Source organism: Sinohyriopsis cumingii, chromosome 2 (genome assembly GCF_028554795.1).
Source record: "Sinohyriopsis cumingii isolate HCF-2022 chromosome 2, ASM2855479v2, whole genome shotgun sequence".
In the NCBI taxonomy this organism is placed as follows: domain Eukaryota; kingdom Metazoa; phylum Mollusca; class Bivalvia; order Unionida; family Unionidae; genus Sinohyriopsis; species Sinohyriopsis cumingii.
The window spans coordinates 132,779,424-132,798,793 of record NC_142962.1 but is presented as its reverse complement, the minus strand read 5'-3'; the positions used below and the strand labels follow the sequence as shown (position 1 = coordinate 132,798,793).

The window sequence follows — 19,370 nt, the reverse complement described above, 5'->3', positions numbered from 1 at the left end:
ATAATTTCTGTTGCTGTTACATATAATAGCATTGATTTGGTGATTTGCAGACAATTTTAATGTTCACCCAAGCTAGGGCTCAAGATGACTGCCCTTTAGAGAAGAAAAAAAAATGTTAGTTTTACACCAGGGCAATAGTTTATCCAAACAACAGTGATGACAAATCTCGACTCCAACTCCTATGGGTCAGAATCCTTACCTGCATCAGATGTGAACTAGGTAGGTTTGTTTCTAACATTACCATATTTGACCGTTTAAAATCCTTTACACTTAAACTATCATATACACCCATGTCTTTTGTCTTAATGATAATCAATATTCATACAATAAATTGAAGATAAATGTTAAGCATTACTATGACGGCAACACCAAATGAGCAGCTGGGTTTCAATGAGTCTCTCGATGTGGCTTATTCCAAACGGTACTTTTCTTAATGCAGGATGCAATGTACTCTCTCTCTCTCTCTCTCTCTCTCTCTCTCTCACAATGGTCAGTAAGTCGGCGGATACGGAATAACCGGACCGAAACGAACAGGTTTCTCCAGGTGGTATTTCAAAACCTGTGATAGCCTTGCCATTTCTACCGGCTCGTTGTATTCATACCCCTTCTCTTCGACTTCTCCGCAACCCAATTGGTCTTGTTTGTCTTCCCTCGACTACGGTCAGCAGACTTCCCCACTGCTACATGTTATTTTTTTTTTCTCGAACGGTTGACAGCAGACTGCTGTTGTCCGACTAAAAGTTTGGCAGTGCATATCTGTCTACCCAGCAGTAGAGCGCCTCATTGGACCCTCAATTGAGGGGCTCATATAGGGGAATAATGTGCATAATCCTATGTTTCGGGACTGAGGGTTTCACGATTGCAACTGAGTTACTGATCGTTGAGCCCTTAGCTCCAATGCGCATGCCCACAAAAAATTTCCAGTTCTGGATAGTTCACCGTTCTACACATGGTTAGCGAAACATAGTCAACAAAGGAAGGTATCTTAGCTGTTCTACAACAGATCATTATGGCTAAACCAATGAATCAATTATATATGTCAAACATCTTTTGTTCATACTAGGAGAATAATTATAGACATTAAATCAGATAATTAGATTCAGTATCCATATTTACATTATATCAGATAATTAAATAATATTTACTTTCCATACTTAAATGATATAAAATAATTAAATTAAATACTGTCCATACCTGATAATATAGATTCATTATCCATAATTTCAGATACATTTGTAGGAACATTTCACTCTGCTCTCCGATTTTAAACATTTATTGCACATTTTTGGTTATATAACATAACTTTAATGAAAACAATCTCAACAATTTGCATTTTTCATATGTTGATATATCCTTTTTCTCAGTTACTTTCTCAAGGCTAATAGTTCGTTTATAACACGAATTAAGAAAGTTATAACACAAGTTCGATAAGAAAATTACAACACGAATTCGATACTTCAGCTGATTTGTAATGCTAAATATTTTAAACCAGAAAAGTTATATATATATATATATATATATATATATATATATATATATATATATATATATATATATATATATATATATACACACACACAAATGGAACACAGTATTTTTATGTATTCAGATGAAGTTAACAAAGAAATAATTACATTATCTATCATAACGATAAATGAGTGTAATTAATGCAGACAGAATATTTATTCATATTTGGGTGTAAATATCGTACAATATTCAGATTATTTAACATGCCCAATGACGTTGCTTTTTTTTGTTGACTTTTGAAACATCAAGTATCGGACGGTACATGCAATAACTTTCAGCATGATTTTTCTTTGCTTATGCTGACACGTAATAACTCTCAAATTTGCTGGGGTCTGTAGACAACATTTCTGATTGCCAACAGCAAATTCATCTAGAACAGCCTTCTTAAAATTAGTTTAATTCTGTTTAACGTTCCTTGCATCAAATATATAAGTTTTAAAGATCCAATTATTTCACAGATTCCGTCCTATTACTTTGGTTCGCCTTTTAACTCAATATTGATCCACGTGACCGGATGTGAAATTGCAAACAGTATGATTTAAAAAAGAGACTGCTTGTAAGAACATACTCTACAAGTCAATAATAAATGGATACTGACAAATATTCATATTTGTTGTCTTTATTTATCAGTCACTCATTCTAACTTAGCATCATTTTATACTCGTTTTTAACCAGAGGTATGTTTATGCAATATACGTATGCGAACACACATTCATTTGGGGATATATATATATATATTATATTATATATATATATATATATATATATATATATATATATATATATATATATATATATATATATATATATATATATATATATATATATATATATATACATGCACCAGATGAAAGGAGACAGATATACATACAGACAGACAGGCAGATAGGTGAGAGTCACAAATGTCCTATACATGCATAGTGTGGCTAACATCGATATTTTTCCAAACTGTATGCTCTAAAATTTCCAACCGTTCAACGAAATAAAATTAAAATAATCATCAAGGAGACTCGTACGTGCGCCGGTCTATTCAAGCGTGGTTGACATTTGTGCATTTTGAAAAAAAAGTTATTTCATGAAAAATATAATGAACATTAATATAAAAGCAACAGTCTAAATCAATAATAAAAGAAACTTAAGAAGTTAGAGTTTTTTCTCGTTGTCGTTCAACCTCCATAAACTGCAATGACTCAAGCTGTACAAAATAAATATATTTTCATTATTCTTCAAGCGAGATAAATTGAAAGAACTTTTTACGCAGCGATACACTTTCGCACAATCAAATAATGCAGACTAGAGCATAAGGTAGTAATGGAAAGATAATGAAGTTCTGAAATGGGCAGATGATATTTATTTGAAAGCTGAGAGCTGCGCAAGAAAGTGACAAAAAAGAAAAAAAAAACGATGTAAAAATAATTAATCAAATATTGATAGAATTTCTTTTTAAGATAGTGAGATATCGATCCTGTTTGCATAATATGAGCGGTCTGTCACATTTTCTTGATCTACATCTGCCATCTTAATTGACTGAACTATCTGGAAGTGAGTTGCACCGATATGCCCTCTGGTGTTTTCAACGGGAGATACTAACCATGAAACCCGCTACAGTAGTTACTTGGTCTCTAACTACTGGACCCCTGGGTGACAAACTAAGTAAATTAATCCAAAACAATCTAGGTTCCTTCCGGTGCCTCAAAAATGAATAGAACTATAACTAATCAACATATAGAAACCCATTATTGCCACTTTTTTATGTAGAGGGAAACAGGGAACATACTTATGAGTGAAGTATGAGGTATAGACGTCTCAGGGCTAAATCACAAAGCGCTACGTCGGACATGGATAAATTGAACAGCTCACAAACACGTGGGAATAGGCAAAAGTTTAACTAACAGTACAATATTACCCGTACAAATTTAGGGAACTAACACACATTTTTTTAAATCTGATTTATTTAGAACCTTTGGAACAATTTTGCTTTTATTTTGGATATCAAATTTGAGATTTTAATGAAATATAACTTTCACGAGGAAAGACAAGGCGTGCCCGAAATTTACGAGAAGCATACAGAAATAAAGGAAATGTGGCTCTTTAAACAAGGCACGGTCTTCTCGCCCTTGAAATGTTTGAGAAAGAACGAGAAACGATAGACACTGAACTCGCATATAACACAATAGGATTTTGTTTTTCAAAAAGCAATTAATTGAAGCACCATTTCTCTTTTAAGCTGTAAAAAATAAAACTAAAAAGGAGTTATCTAAATTACAGGAATTCAAATTTTGGTCAGAGTGAATGGATATTGTCCAAAATTAAAACAAAAATAAAATAAATAATAATATCTTTCCAAGATAAGAAAACGAAGGAATATAATGTGATCAAAGTTGCCCTCCTTACAGACAAATCTATAGCATACAAACAATATAGCATCACACATATAGTATACACAGGACTTAGGAGATCTCTGGCAAAGATCACTAAAAATATAAGAGATGGAAATATGAAATGGGAGATTAAATTCCAAATCGGATGAACAACCCTTGAGAATACACTAGAAACCACAAAAAATACCCCATACAAATTTAGTCTAAACTAATTTTTGATCTAAATTCATTTAGAAAAAATAAAAATCCAACATACACACATGAAGGGGATGCACATACACATAAAAACACTTATTTTGTTTAGGAAAATGGGGTGGTCTGGTGCCCCCGAAAAGAAGAAAAAAGTCATCTTTACCCTTTTGACCTGCTTCTCGCATCACGTTTAATGATCAGCAAAAAAAAATTTAAAAAATAATTAGAAACGACAAGTAAACGACAGAAGTATTACTCATATTGTGGTTAAATTGCATATGAATAATGAATCATTGCAAAATCACAGGGGCCTGTATCGTATATGTACTATTGAAAATTTGTATAGTACATGTATGACAGGTCCATTGTATAAGTAACGATACTAGTCCCTGTGTGGAAAGTTTCAAAGTCAGACTGCCCGCTGAAGCTCGGCATTTGCATTCTATATACTTACCACCAAATATCACCACCATTTAGTTCCTTTGTTTATTGCCGTCGTGCGAGAACGGGCGACTTGTTTATGCTTTTGGAATTTGAGAGCTGGAAAGATCAACACTTATTTAAATTAACCTGCCATACATAAACGATTTAAAAGACGGCTTCAGCTGTTACAAAAATATATTTTTCTTACGTATCAAATTAAAAGAATTGTTGTTGACAAAATAATTTAGATTGTCACAATATTTACTTGCCCAATTTAATCGATTGTTTCAAAAAAAAAATTTCTCCCTACTCAATGGGGGGGGGGGGCTTTTCAAATATTTACTTTAAAAAAATACTTTTAATGCTATATGGCCACAGTTTTAATTGCACGATTTAATCCTTCTTTGTTACAAGAATGATTTCTCCCGACTCAGTACGTAGCCTCTATTTAGTCATTGCAATACTTGGTTGCGGGCGATATGATGCAATGGTATTGTGCTCTTTGTTACAAGGTACACTTACTGTGACGAACTGAATTGAAGCGACCATTGTACTTACTGAGTAAAACATGTATAGAGTAATATATATATATATATATATATATATATATATATATATATATATATATATATATATATATATATATATAGAGAGAGAGAGAGAGAGAGAGAGAGAGAGAGAGAGAGAGAGAGAGAGAGATATATACTCGACAAAACGGAAAGTGCTATCCCTGGATTATATAGAAGAATGCTCGATAATAGTAGGCAGAATTAATATTTTAATACAAATAAAATACTATCATACAGGCTAGAAATTTTTTAATTCGTACTCTATGGAGATTTCTCCTACCTGTACCACAGTATTATTTGCATTGACATATAAATATATATTATCAGAAAATCTTAGCAAGAAATAGAAATTACATTAAGTAATTGTATTTTTCCCCAAATAAACGCAGAAAAAATTAAGAAATTATCGTAAAGAAACGAGGGACTATTTCTTCAATGAGCGGATGAATGCTCATCTAAACAAAAGTCATGTGAACAACATGTGACTTTTGTGTATAAAATCAAACGATCACGAAGTTCGTGACCAGTCAGCTGTGTAAGTTCTTCGGAAATGATTGTTTCGGTTTTGGTGTTGTCTCTGCTATCGGCGGCGTTCAGTTTTTCTGATGGAATTTTGAATGTGGAACAGCCAAGTAAGGACGGGAACCACTGGGCAGTTTTGGTGGCTGGCTCCAACAATTGGTATAATTACAGACACCAGGTACGCCTCAATGGGAATGAAGTGCAACAAGGGTCAAGCGGGATGAGGGGGTGGGGTGCGTAGCTAAATCCTTAGTGTCGGCTTGTGGTAGTGAAACAGCATTTTCACCTTTTTTGTTTCTTTCTCGTACAGTAGATTTTTGGGTTACTAGAAATACCGAAATATAAATATACCAAAAACATGTAAATGAATCTTAGTGTATTTCGGTGTTTCTAGTAACCATATTTATGTACAATGTTCTCTTCACTAGGACAAAAAGTATGTGTTGTAAACACATGATTGAGGTTCGGTCACCGAAAATAAGCGCAAGCATTATAAAAAAAAAAAGATGTTCCTCTGAATTTAAACATCTTCACTAGCCAAGGGGTCGTCGACCCACACTGTGGGTCACATCCTTTAAGGTGAACGACATAGAACGTACTCGATCTACGCCCCTCTAGCAAACATGGAAACTGAGTATATTCAGTTATAGAAAAGTCTTCTGTCGGAGCAATCTGAAACCGTTGTTGTAAAGTTGTAAATTATGAATTTATTTTATATACAACTTTTAAAAATAGAAACAAACATTTGATCCATAAATTGCCCACATGGGTTCCCATAGAAGGATGGCCAGATTATTTTCCATATAATCCCATGGTTGAGTGTTGGGTAATTACTGTTGGTAACAAGCCAGAACTAATCCACATGTGCTGGATGCTCATCATCAGATTCCATAGTACTTTCCTACCGCTCTGGTGGCCTAGTGGTTAGAGCGTCCGTCTCGGATACGGGAGGTCGTGGGTTCGATCCTCGGCCGAGTCATACCAAAGACTTACAAAAATGGTACTAACAGCTGCTTCGCTTGGCACTCAGCATTAAGAGGTTAGTGCTAGGACTGGTCGGCTTGGTGTCAGGATAATGTGACTGGGTGGGACATCATACTACATGTCTGCGGCATGATGCCCCAGTGCTAGACATCACTATAAACTGCCACATTGCAGACATCGTAGCGATATGACTGGAAAATTGTTAAAGCTACGTTAAAAATCCAAATCACATCACATCACACCATAGTACTTTCCTTTTAGGGTGAACCGTTAAAGAAGCGATACTTGACAATGATTGCTATTTGTTAACACGCCATGATACGGTATAGGTATTTTAGTTTTACTGATATTTGTATGGGGGTAATAGTATTGTGTGGAGACCGTCTAGGGAGGGCTACATCCATAGGAATATCTACGGTCTCTGCACGTTACTCTTATGTACAAGTTGTTGAATAATTTTAATTACATTATATCTTGGGAGCAATTTCAATAGACTTTTACATTAGTAAACAAATGAGTATTGTTTCCAAATAACTTACAAGTTTGTAACAATAAGTATTAGTAAGCATTAAAAATCTCAAGACAACTAAATAATGTTCACATAAAATGCCATCTTGCTAGTCGAGGGTCATTGATCCACCTTGTCCCATGTGAAGGTGAAATCATATATGACATGTCCTCCCCTGTAGATTTGTTTAGTACATGTATCTATCTGATAGGTAAGTTGTAAGCAACACTACGAGGAGCCTGAATTATTTCACTGAGCTTGGGCCTTCTTTTTATTTGTCACCAGCTGGCGACTGTGCAAAATTTACTTTCCAATTACAACGTGTGGTCAGAATTTTCGGAAATTTACTTGAAACATGGAGCCCTGTTTTAGGATGCATTTCAGGCATTCATTTTCATTTTACCAGAATTTATCAACATTCTCATCTGTCTCATAGTTATCATTGCACTCCTTATTATGCTCATCTGATTTCTAAAGTTTTTGTTGTGGCAGAACACCTTGCAGGAATGTCCAGATTTTTCATTTTTCATTGGACATTGCACTGAGGTTTTATATCGACAATGATCTAAAATTAAATCCTATTAATCATTTGAGTCTTCTGTATTTTTTCTGTCCAATGAGAACTATTTTCAGTAGGTCAAGTTGATACACTAGCATTCTACTCAGTCATCTTCTGTCATCAGTATCAACATTTGTGCAGATGCAGGAGGTCATGGGTTCGATCCCCAGCTGAGTCATACCAAAGACTTACAAAAATGGTACTAACAGCTTTTTCCCTTTAGCAAGCTCCCTACTGCCTCGCCTCTTTTCAGCCCTCAAACTTTGTGTGGTTAGGTGGATATGTAAGTATGTAGATACTTGGATAAGTAGGTACTGTACATGGATACATCAGTAAATACTTCAGTGGAGCAATTTCCCCTTTCAAAATGGACAGAGAAGCAACCTAAATCTCCTGTCAGGGATTCTACTGGGAATAGATCATTACTCCCCACTTGTTATGTCAGATATGGTCAAGCTAAACATGGCAGACCATAAACAAACCTAGTTTCACAAGATTAATGTACTTCCTAATGGCTATTCCATCACTGATTCCCATTAACATTAGATGAGACATAACAGTTCCGTTCTCGTCTCAGTTACACAAATGAATGAATGAAATTCATTACATAGTTTAACTGCGTTATTTTCAGTGAATACACACATTCAAGTCTTTAGCATATATTAAACCATCTATGATTAGTGAATTCAAATGGATTCTTGTAACTAGTTGATTGTAACTCGTATCAACTAAAGTAATGCATGAAATTCCTAGATTCCTATAACAATCAAGATGACAGATTCAAACAATTCATCAAACTTGTATAAAGATCATTGTACAAATTCAGATAGATGGACTCAGTTACACTCATATCAAGAATATTGAACTACGGATTGAAACAAATAAAATTCATGCAAATATAAACAATTAAATTCAAGCAAATCATTATACTGGCATCAACGAATAACCTGAAATTGATGCAAATACCTTGTGCTTTCAAGCTTTGTTTGCTTCTACCACCAGACATCCGGTCCCTTTAACAAATGTTTTGAGAGAGAATTTCTTCCAGATTTACTCTTAAGAGTCCCTTATATTTTCACTCTTGCAGGAGAATCGCAGACTATATTTTTTTCGATTAGGGCAATTTAACCCCAAGAATTTTCATGTGGGAACCACGCCCCATGTTTAGAGTAACCAATCAGGATTAAATATTTTTACTGCCTTTTATAACTTGGTGCCAAAATTGCAGTCAGTATGACTTATAGATTTCCAAACAGAGATCTGGAAAAACTCAGCTTTTGAGTTCCGATATAAAATGAAAGTTAACCTTCCCTTTTCTAGTTGTCTAATGGTTAAGTAAATGAAGGCTTAATTAGGAATCACTTCCTCTCCCAACACAGACATTAGAAATCATTGCAGAATAGCAATTTAGCAAGCACCTGTCCCCATAAATCTAATTAGTTGTTCTCTGGCCCAAATTAATGTGTTCTTCATAGATTGACAGAAATTTGCATCCTTACACCACAGTACAAAATGTTTCCCAGTACCAGGCTCTACCAGTCAACAAAGTTGGCGTGCATGAATTTTAGTATCTGTATAATGGTCAACAAGGTCAGTGCGTGAGCTTATTTAATATCAGTACATGTATATACCACTCAACATACCAGTTTAAGTTTACAAAGGTAATGATATTTTGACGAGATACAATTAATTTATGGAAACCTCATTCCTGCCAACATTGATAAATATGTGACAGAAAAAAGAGATTTGTATATAATTCTTGGTCTAGTATTGATTTTTTTTGTACCGTGATTTTTTTATTTTATTTTCATGAATCTTTTTTTCTCTAATAAGAGATAAACAGTTTGATTGTAGGACAGATTTTTATATATAATGATATATAACTATTTAGTACCAATATAATTTTTTAATCCTTAAGTGATTTCACGCGAAATTGTGTAAATCTGAGACTAAAATGCTCTTTGCCCGCCCAGTCATATGAATAACCAGTTAGATGTGTTTTCTTTTTAGCTTACACTGAGTAACAGGATGTGGTAAAAAGTCATGAGCACAGGAGTAATCAATGCACATGAGCTTTCACATGATAATGCCAGCTTTGTCATATGTTGTAGGGCTGTTTATAAAAGTGTTGATTGATAGGTACAAGGTACAGATAGTTGAGACTAACAGTAAATGTTCTAAATTGTTGTGATCTAATAAGCAAGTCAGATTAAATAAGCAAATTATCAAATACCTGTTCCTGTTCTTTTATTTAAGTTTGCAGTTTGGTAAAGCACATTGACTTTAAAAATGATAAAATACCATATCTGATTGCTAAGGATTAAAAATAATTTTGGGCTAATAAATAAAATATTGATAAAGTAATGTTACTGAGTTACTGCAAAGATGGGATTTTGCATTTATTTTGAGCACATTGGATTTGAAAAGATTATCCTGGTATCATATCAGATTGCTGGACTTAAAATTTCACGTAATTACAAGGTTATGCTGTACCAATTAAATTTATGGTTTTGGGTAACTGATAGTACTTGACAGCTTGAGTTATGGGACTTTCAGCAATTTCCAACCATGGAAGCCCAGGACATTCAAAAATGACAAATAAATGAAACCCATATCTGTACCATTTGGTTCAAGGCAATAGGCAGTAAGCAGTGACACCAACACATGCTAATGTATGTACATGTGCCTGGCTGTGTCAGGCAGAGCACCTACCTAATTTGTATTGTAGACAGCACTTGATAGCCATAAAATCCTCAGATATCCCCAGTTTACAGATATGCACTCATTAATGTGTTTACAGGAGTTGTATAGTTTGATACAGTCTTAAAACATCATAAATGTAATTCTAATCCATAATCATTCTTTCAATACTGTTATACATGTTGTTCTTTTTATTTTCGTCTGTTGTATGGCTTCACTGTGCCTTGATATGTAACTTTGATACCTTTAAATAACACTACAGTAAGACTGTATATATAATTACATGCTCCATAATATCATCTGGAGTCATTGTTTTCAGTATCAACGTACTCGTACTTTGCTTTAACCTGTTGCAAGATCTTTAAACAATTTTGAACGCTCAGCAGTTACGCATAAAAATTCATTGGCTTGTATGGACAGAATCTTTTTTAAATTGCAGAAATTTGAATGAGTTGCTAGGAATACCAAAGACACATAATGTTTAACTTGCATTGCTATGAAATAAGGCCTGTTTAATGTCCTGTGTCATCAGTGTTGCTATTTTCATTTTCTTCCCAAAAATTTTTTACCCGATAGAACACAGTGGAATGGAAAAGCCTGGCTTAATAACCTTTCAGGTTATGTACAGCTAATGCCAATTGATCATAAAACATGGCTGTCATTACTACAGCAGAAAAACCTCTTTATGACTTCTCAAAAAGCATTCCACATAATTTGCCAAATTAATCAGAACATATTACAGTCATCATCAGGTACAGCAACTAATAAAAAATCCTTTGAACTATAATTGTTGATGGAATTTGGCCGTCACATACAATTTTTATTTTTTGGGTTATAAGTTATTTACAAACTTTGTATGTTGCTAATATAATGTAATAAAAAAACCTCATTATGATTGATGAATGAGACTATACATTGTGAGTTGCAGTAATTATTATGTATTTTTCCGTAACATAATCTTTTGATATATTCATGATGAAACATACTGTTTCATATCTGGTAGGCAAATTAATTTTCCTTGTTGAAATCATGTGAGAAATGGAGCATATAATGCACGATGATTCATAAACCCATTTTCAGTCTATCACAATGAGGTTAGTTATCTCCTTATTGTTCTAAGTTTATTGCATTGTTTTTTTATATGTTGTGTCACTAAAGATAAAATTGGTTCATGTTAAAATTTGCATCGATTACTTTTTAAGAATGATAAATACCCTTCCCACCCCACCCCCGACTCTATAGTTTCAGGTCTTACTAACTTAAATATCTTCTGTTGTTCTTTTTTTGCTGAAGTGACTGTAAAGTCAAGTATGATTGTGTTATGGTCCTGTGACCATCAACATGCACTACTAAACTATAAATAGAAAAACTATTTGCAGTATATGAAACCAATTTGATAGAATGCATTCTGCCATGAAGGCCTTTTGAGTTTGTACAAATAATGCTAATTTGCCATCAAATTCACCTGCCATGAAGGCCTTTTGAGTTTGTACAAATAATGCTAATTTGCCATCAAATTCACCTGCCATGAAGGCCTTTTGAGTTTGTACAAATAATGCTAATTTGCCATCAAATTCACCTGCCATTACTGAAAATAGAAAACCCTTTCAGCAACTTAGGAAAATCAGATCAGCAGATTTCACAGAAAACATTCTGGCATGAAGAACTTAAAAATTTGTATAAATTTTTTACCTTAAGTGCAGTATGCTATACAATAAACGTGTGACTAAAACAGAAAATCATTCAAGTGCATTGTCAAATACTACTCTGCAGAATACAACATAAAACTTAAGGTCTTTTTAAGTTTGGCATTCTTCATCCAGTTTTATACATCCAGCCATAAAACTGAGCATATTATAATGATGTCGTCTGCTATGAAATTGGTTTCTCTCAGTAACTTAAGATGTCCATGATGGCTCTCACTTTTGGAAGAGAAAACACTTTTGATTTCAAGCTCAAAAGTAAAATTGTCATGGTTACTATAGATGGAAAAGGAAAATGTGTTTGAAACAAATTAAGTTCTACACCATCTACTGTTACTGAACATTTTGAATGCATCTGGGGTGGGAAGAATTTTATTGATTTTGGATATTAATGGTGCAAGTCCCAGCTTTTAGTATAAAAATGAAAATGGGCAAGAGGAGCCAGGGTAATCTGAAAGTCTTTAAGATATTTCAATATGGACATCATCTTTTTTCAGCCTCTTGGATCATGATGCCAGTTAAAAATTATGTTTTAGGAAAGCTGTTTTTGTATTCGTGGTCTTAACCACTCCGGTGGCCTAAGTGTTTAAAGCATCTACCTCAGATGCAGGAGGTTGTGGGTTCAAACCCTGGCCAAGTCATATCAAAGTGTTATAAAAATGGTGCTAGCAGCTTCCTCACTTGGCACTCAACATTAAGAGGATAGTGTTAGGACTGGTCAGCCTGGTGTCAGGATAATGTAACTGGGTGGGTCATGGTGCTAAATGTCTGTGGCATGTTGCCCCAGTGCTAGACATCGCTATAAACTGCTACACTGCAGTCATCATAGTGATATGACTGAATTATTTTTAAAGCTATGATGAAAGTCCAAAACACACGCATACACTTGCTTTCAAGGTCGTAAATCATTTTGTGTCAGAGTATCTTAATGTTTTTAAGTTTGTATGGTACATTGACACATACAGAAAACAGTCGAGTGACATCAGTGGCATTTACGAAAAGTTAGGAAGGAGTATATTAAGAAATATTATGCTTAAGTTATGGTGGTATAATTTTTTGGCACATTTTGAACAATCACAATGCTTCAAACTTGACGAAATTATACCTCTCCAAATATTTTAATGAGTAATCCTTATTTCTTGGCCATGTATAATTTAATTGTGTAATTATATATATTTGTCTGTGATATTTATGTGTAGTAAAAGCATGTTAACCTTTTATGAATTTTGTTAAACTTCTGTTATATTTCTTTTCTTTTTTGAAGTAGATGATAACTGTGTAGAGTCTTTACTTACTATAGGTAAATTTGTTTTAATTGCAATGCGATAATGTAACTTTAGCTGACAACTAAATATATCAGGATATTATGACTATTATTTTTGTTGTTGTTGTTATTATTATTATAATGATTAATTTTATGTGAGGAGATCACAGATGTCCACCCACCCATCCCGTTTGTCCTTGTCTTAACACCAATACAGACTTAAGTAGGTTACAGTGGCCAGACTGTATATTCAGTTCATCTTAAAAGTGTTTATTATTTTCATGCTTGATTTTCAGGCAGATGTTTGCCATGCTTACCAGATTTTGAAAAATCATGGAATTCCAGATGAGAGAATTATCGTATTTATGTATGATGACATTGCCCATAATGAAGAGTAAGTACTTTCTAGATATCTCAGGAATATTTTTCTCAAAATCTGAGAGAAAATCAGTCACACAATTAGAAAATTTGGGGTGCCTGAAATGTACATGATTCAGTGTTTTTACTATCATAATGAACTTGTATAAACTTTGATCACCTGCAGTTTTGTGAAGCTTGTGGGATATTAAAGTTTTGTTAATGCCTGTGATATTTTAAATTTTTTGGAAATATTTTAAGATTTATCAGTACTGGCCTGGCTTACTTTACATATGGTTTTGTTGTCCATTTGTTATATTTGGTAAGTAATTTGATGGAAATTTTAGTCCGTCCTAAATGACATCTGTATTTTGTAATGGAGGCCTAGTACATACATGTATAATAATAATATATCTTTTGGATTTCTTTCTCAGCTTATATTTGATGGGTCTTAAAATATTTTGTAATTTATATGCAATTTATCTCTGTCAAAGATCAAAAGAGCTTATTTGATGGTTTGTTGTTTTTTGTCCAACATCAGTCCATCCATTAGGCTAGCACAATATTGTTATTGCTACCCCTGCTAAACTACTTGGCTTGAAACCACACACAGTCTCAATCCTTGTTCTAGTTTGTCTTACATAAAAATGGTGCTGCTTATTCATCCAATATTGTCACCACGGCAACCATCTTGAAAATATTGTAGCTACTTGGAGGATTGCAATGAAATGTTACATACACATCTATCCCTAGGTGGAGTTATTCTTTAAGGTGGCGCTATACAGTTTCGCATTTTGCATAGGGTTAGGAATTTAAAGAAAAAGAATGTCCCTGGCTTTCCTCACTGGTTATACTGGCTATTTAAAAAAGACCTTGTATATCTTAGGTATAATGCAAAGAACCTTTAATTCCCTTTATTTTGGTGTATGATTGATGGGTGTACTATGGGTTATAGAGTATACAGCTTGGCCTTACTTCAAATGTGCACCTTTCAAAAAAGTGCTAGCTCTACTTGGTCATTTTCACTTCCTGAACTTCAGAGGTCATTTGTATAAAAAAGAGCCGATAACTTTTTTTACATTTTATATATTTGGTAATTCATTCATTGCACTTTCAGAAGCTGGTATTGTCTAGTCTGGCAAAATTCATTTTCCCTATTTTAATAGCTGCTATGTATAGTGTACTTTAGACTAATTCAGACTGATTTTTTAACACAAGGGAGCAGTCATTTTAGTTAGCAGTGTGCTTAAATCGTGTAAAATTTCCAAAGTACAATATCCAAAAGAAATATCATCCGCATTACATTAATGTAGCATAGAGGTATGCAAACATTCTCTCCACTGTGCATGTTTTAAATGCGAACTACTTCACCTTACATACGTCACTCTCTCAAAAGTACATATTATCTGGTGAGCGCCACCTAATGAAAATAGTGCACAGCAGCCATCTTGAAAATCGTTACTTTTTAGGATGTCTAGTTGGTTCTAAGTGAAAATGGTGCTGCTGATACATCCGATAAAGCTGTCACAGATCCAGACCCGGATCCAGTCTTTTTCCATGTCAAAGGCCCATTCCAGTCTTTTTCCTTGTCAAAGGCCCATGTGCAATCTTCCATTTTATGGTCTACATCTTGGATCAATTGAATTTATTCTTTACAAAAATATTGCGTTCTCTCATGTCAAGACACATTTCTGGCATCTCAGTTGTTTTCCACACATGTATGGTGATTATATCCTGTCTAAGTAAATTGCATTTTATTAATTGAAACTTTTGTTTCGTTTTTATCTCCTTTGGCACCTTACAACCATATGCCTACAGATAACGCTATAAAAAATATATATGTAAATAATACGTATAGATAGATATATAGATTAGAAATAGTTTAAAATAATGCAGACTTAGTTGGAAAAACAAACGCAGACATGTACAAATAAAGGGATATGTAGTAAAGATGTTGGAAATAGCTACACTTTGAGAGAGAGAAGAAAAGAGAGAGAGAGCTAGACTGTCATGATTTATATTTACTCAAAACTCAAGGACTTGAGGATTTGTGAACACTTATTTTATCCCTTTGATGAACATTTATCATATAGTCACCTCCAAATCAGCGACATGAATACAAATATTTAAGAATCTGACTTTCAAGAATGATTCGAGAACAGTAATTTTGTCCATTTGATTGTTTACCAAGCAGTATGTATCAAGACGTCTGTAGCTATTACATAACATCATTAATGCAGCCTGTGGGTGTAACATTATTCTAATTTAATCTTGAGTTGAACAAAATCCTCTTAGCAGTTAATCATTAGAGAATTGTGCCTTTTATTTCCAAACACACACCTGTCAAAGAAATCACGAGTTGTACTTAGCAATTAACACCTACTTGACATAAAAATGGTGAGTCATCAAAACAATCTTTGAATATTTCTGACAAACTGCCTGAGGCAAACATGGAACCTGAAAGTTTGCAAATCCCAGATAACATGGTCAACATGGCAACCATCCTGATAATCATACAGCTATTTCTCCTGAATGAATGGTTGCATTAGCATGGCTTTCTTTAAAAGACTTCTTATGCAGGTTCAAAATAAAAATGTAGGCAATCTGACAATTAATATGGCCACCATTACAGCCATCTTGTTTCTTTTTTACTGCCCCCTGAATTGACGGTTATATCAAAGTTTTTTTTTTTCCACTGAAAAACTTCTTAGAATGATATCTGATAGGATGATTACTATGATGGGGTTTTCTGGAAGTTGTAAATTTGGCTGCCACATTATTACTCTCACACACGTTTTACCAGCTATCCCATAGTTTGTGTCACTAGATCTACTTTCCCCCCCCCCCCAATTTGGCAGTGGTCAAAAGTTTTGTAATTGCCAAAGGTTTACCAGACAGCTTAAGGGTGGTCTGTTCCACACCCCTTCTACACTGAAACCTCTGGTCTTTGTGGATAATTACATGCTTCATAGGGGGCCCCAAGTGGCAGAGTGGTCTAAAGTTCTCACCATTTCAGATCTCACCTATGTCTGCATGGGTTTGAGTCTTGGGTTCAGCTAATGTGGGTATGTGAGAGAGCTTGCCAGTAGCTTCTCATGGGTCGGTGATTCTTTCTGGGGGGTTTCCCGGATTCTTCATCCACCATTTATACTGGCCGCCATGTATAGACAATCTTGTGCTGAAAAATGGCGTTAAACCATACAGGTGGCGCTATACAGTTTCACATTTTGCATAGGGTTAGGAATTTAAAGAAAAAGAATGTCCCCGGCTTTCCTCACTGGTTATACTGGCTATTTAAAAAAGACCTTGTATATCTTAGGTATAATGCAAAGAACCTTTAATTCCCTTTATTTTGGTGTATGATTGATGGGTGTACTATGGGTTATAGAGTATACAGCTTGGCCTTACTTCAAATGTGCACCTTTCAAAAAAGTGCTAGCTCTACTTGGTCATTTTCACTTCCTGAACTTCAGAGGTCATTTGTATAAAAAAGAGCCGATAACTTTTTTTACATTTTATATATTTGGTAATTCATTCATTGCACTTTCAGAAGCTGGTATTGTCTAGTCTGGCAAAATTCATTTTCCCTATTTTAATAGCTGCTATGTATAGTATACTTTAGACTAATTCAGACTGATTTTTTAACACAAGAGAGCAGTCATTTTAGTTAGCAGTGTGCTTAAATCATGTAAAATTTCCAAAAGTACAATATCCAAAAGAAATATCATCCACATTACATTAATGTAGCATAGAGGTATGCAAACATTCTCTCCACTGTGCATGTTTTAAATGCGAACTACTTCACCTTACATACGTCACTCTCTCAAAAGTACATATTATCTGGTGAGCGCCACCACAACAACAATATGGTTCACATCACTGTCTGGCTCCTTGGACACCAGGATCTTGGCTTTTATTCCATTTAAGATGCAGGAATCATTGGAACTTGAGGCTAGGTTGCTTTTCAACATTATCTTGCATGCCAATCATTACTCATCAGCCTTCGTCTTCTCAAGGAGACATCTCAGTCTCCATCTTTTTGCAAGTGGTTGCTGAAACCTCGATGCATACTGTAAGCAGAGCTGCTCAACCTCAGGTATGTTGTTCAGATTTCTTCCTGGAGTACATTATTATCCTTTGGGCTGCTCTTTGGATGTAGAGACCGTATTCAGAGGACTAGTTCTCTCAGGACCTGAAGGACCAAACAACACCAGTCCCTTGTATCTATTCCTGTCCTATCAAGACTGCCCAGAAAGCACATTCATCCTGATCACCCCAAATGGTCATCTGCAAAAGATCTTTTAGAGGATGCAGGCCAAGTCCAAGAAGCAACCCCAAATGAGATATTCCTCCTTGGTTACTAAACCATGTCACCAGAGAGACCCCATGAAGGAAGTTAGCAGGCCCCAGCCCCTTTCCTAATAGGGAGGAGGGGGCAATCCTTGAGGCTTGTTCACTCTTGCAGTGCAGCCCTCTTTCAACAATATCCCATGGGTGCTCAACTAATCCTCTTTTCAAAGATAGGCTAAGCATGGTGGCCACTATAACTGGTAGAAGACAAGGCCAGGAAATCTCTGGTTAGAAACACTGACCCATTGGAAGCTACTGGCAAGCATTCTCACATACCACACTGGCTGAGTCTGAACCCATGTGAATATAGGTGTGATGATATTCATCAGTAAAGGTAAGTATTTTCTACCACTTTTGACACCTAGGGGCTCAGGTTAAGGGAAAAAGTAATTGCACTCCCTTCAGAAGAAGGTAATGTAGAGGGATTTTTAAATTACCAGTATCCTGTATTTGACTTTTGTATTTTTCTGGTGTCTGCAAATGACAGAATGTTTTGTATGATTATTGACCTTTCCACATTATCCAAGTTTCTTCCAATGGAGACCACAGCCTCAATCAGGAATGCCATAAGGCTGGGTGAATGAGTGGTCTCCATTGATCTCCAGGATACATGTCTACACATCCCACATTTTTGCACTCTGTCCTTCAGCCTCACTTTTACCAGAGTAATGGGTAGTCTCCACCCACCCAAGGTCAGTGGGAATCCCTATCCCCCAGTATTTTGATGATTGTTTGATAATGCAGTGGTCTCTTGGAGTCCGTTAGACAAAATCTGACTCTTTGCTTGGCCATAGTGTCCCATCTGGTCCTTAGGCTAAACCCAGAGAAATTGAAGTTCTTTCTCAGGATTTTTTGGGATGAATTTTCTTAAGGTAACTAAAAGACTTTATATAATGTCTAGTTGATCAAAAATGAAGATAGTACTGTTCTGACATCAAAGATGGCTGCTACAGTGGTCATCTTGAAAATCTTGTTATTGTTACTCCTAGTTGGAAAATGATATCAAAATTAATTTTTCACGAATAAACTGTTGTTGATACTAACTGAAAATGGTGCTAATATGACATCCAGCATCAACATCATTGCAGCTGTTTTGAAAATCTTGCCATCACTGTTCTTCCTGGAAATTCTTTTGGGGCAGTAGAACATCAGTCCCGTAAGAATATTTTAAATATGCAGATTTGAAGTGCACATATTACAAAATGTAAGGTCCTAATGTTTATGATTGTCAACAAAAAGCAAATGATTTGCTTGGAAATTAATTTGCAAACAGAGTTGGTTATTCATTTTGCAAAGAGTCTACTTTAGCTTTTGCAAGGTTAAAGCTTACC

General features: G+C 34.9%; 1 protein-coding gene across 1 annotated transcript in view; it reads left to right on the top strand.

Annotated features, from left to right (window-relative positions):
* The first annotated feature begins 5,583 nt into the window (after positions 1-5,583).
* The window catches only part of LOC149805863 (legumain-like), a 48,927-nt gene continuing 35,140 nt past the window's right edge, over positions 5,584-19,370 (top strand). The window contains exons 1-2 of the mRNA XM_089950584.1: positions 5,584-5,792; positions 13,629-13,726. Coding sequence (XP_089806710.1) covers positions 5,643-5,792; positions 13,629-13,726 — 248 coding nt within the window. The 5' untranslated portion in view covers positions 5,584-5,642. The remainder of the gene's footprint in view (positions 5,793-13,628; positions 13,727-19,370) is intronic.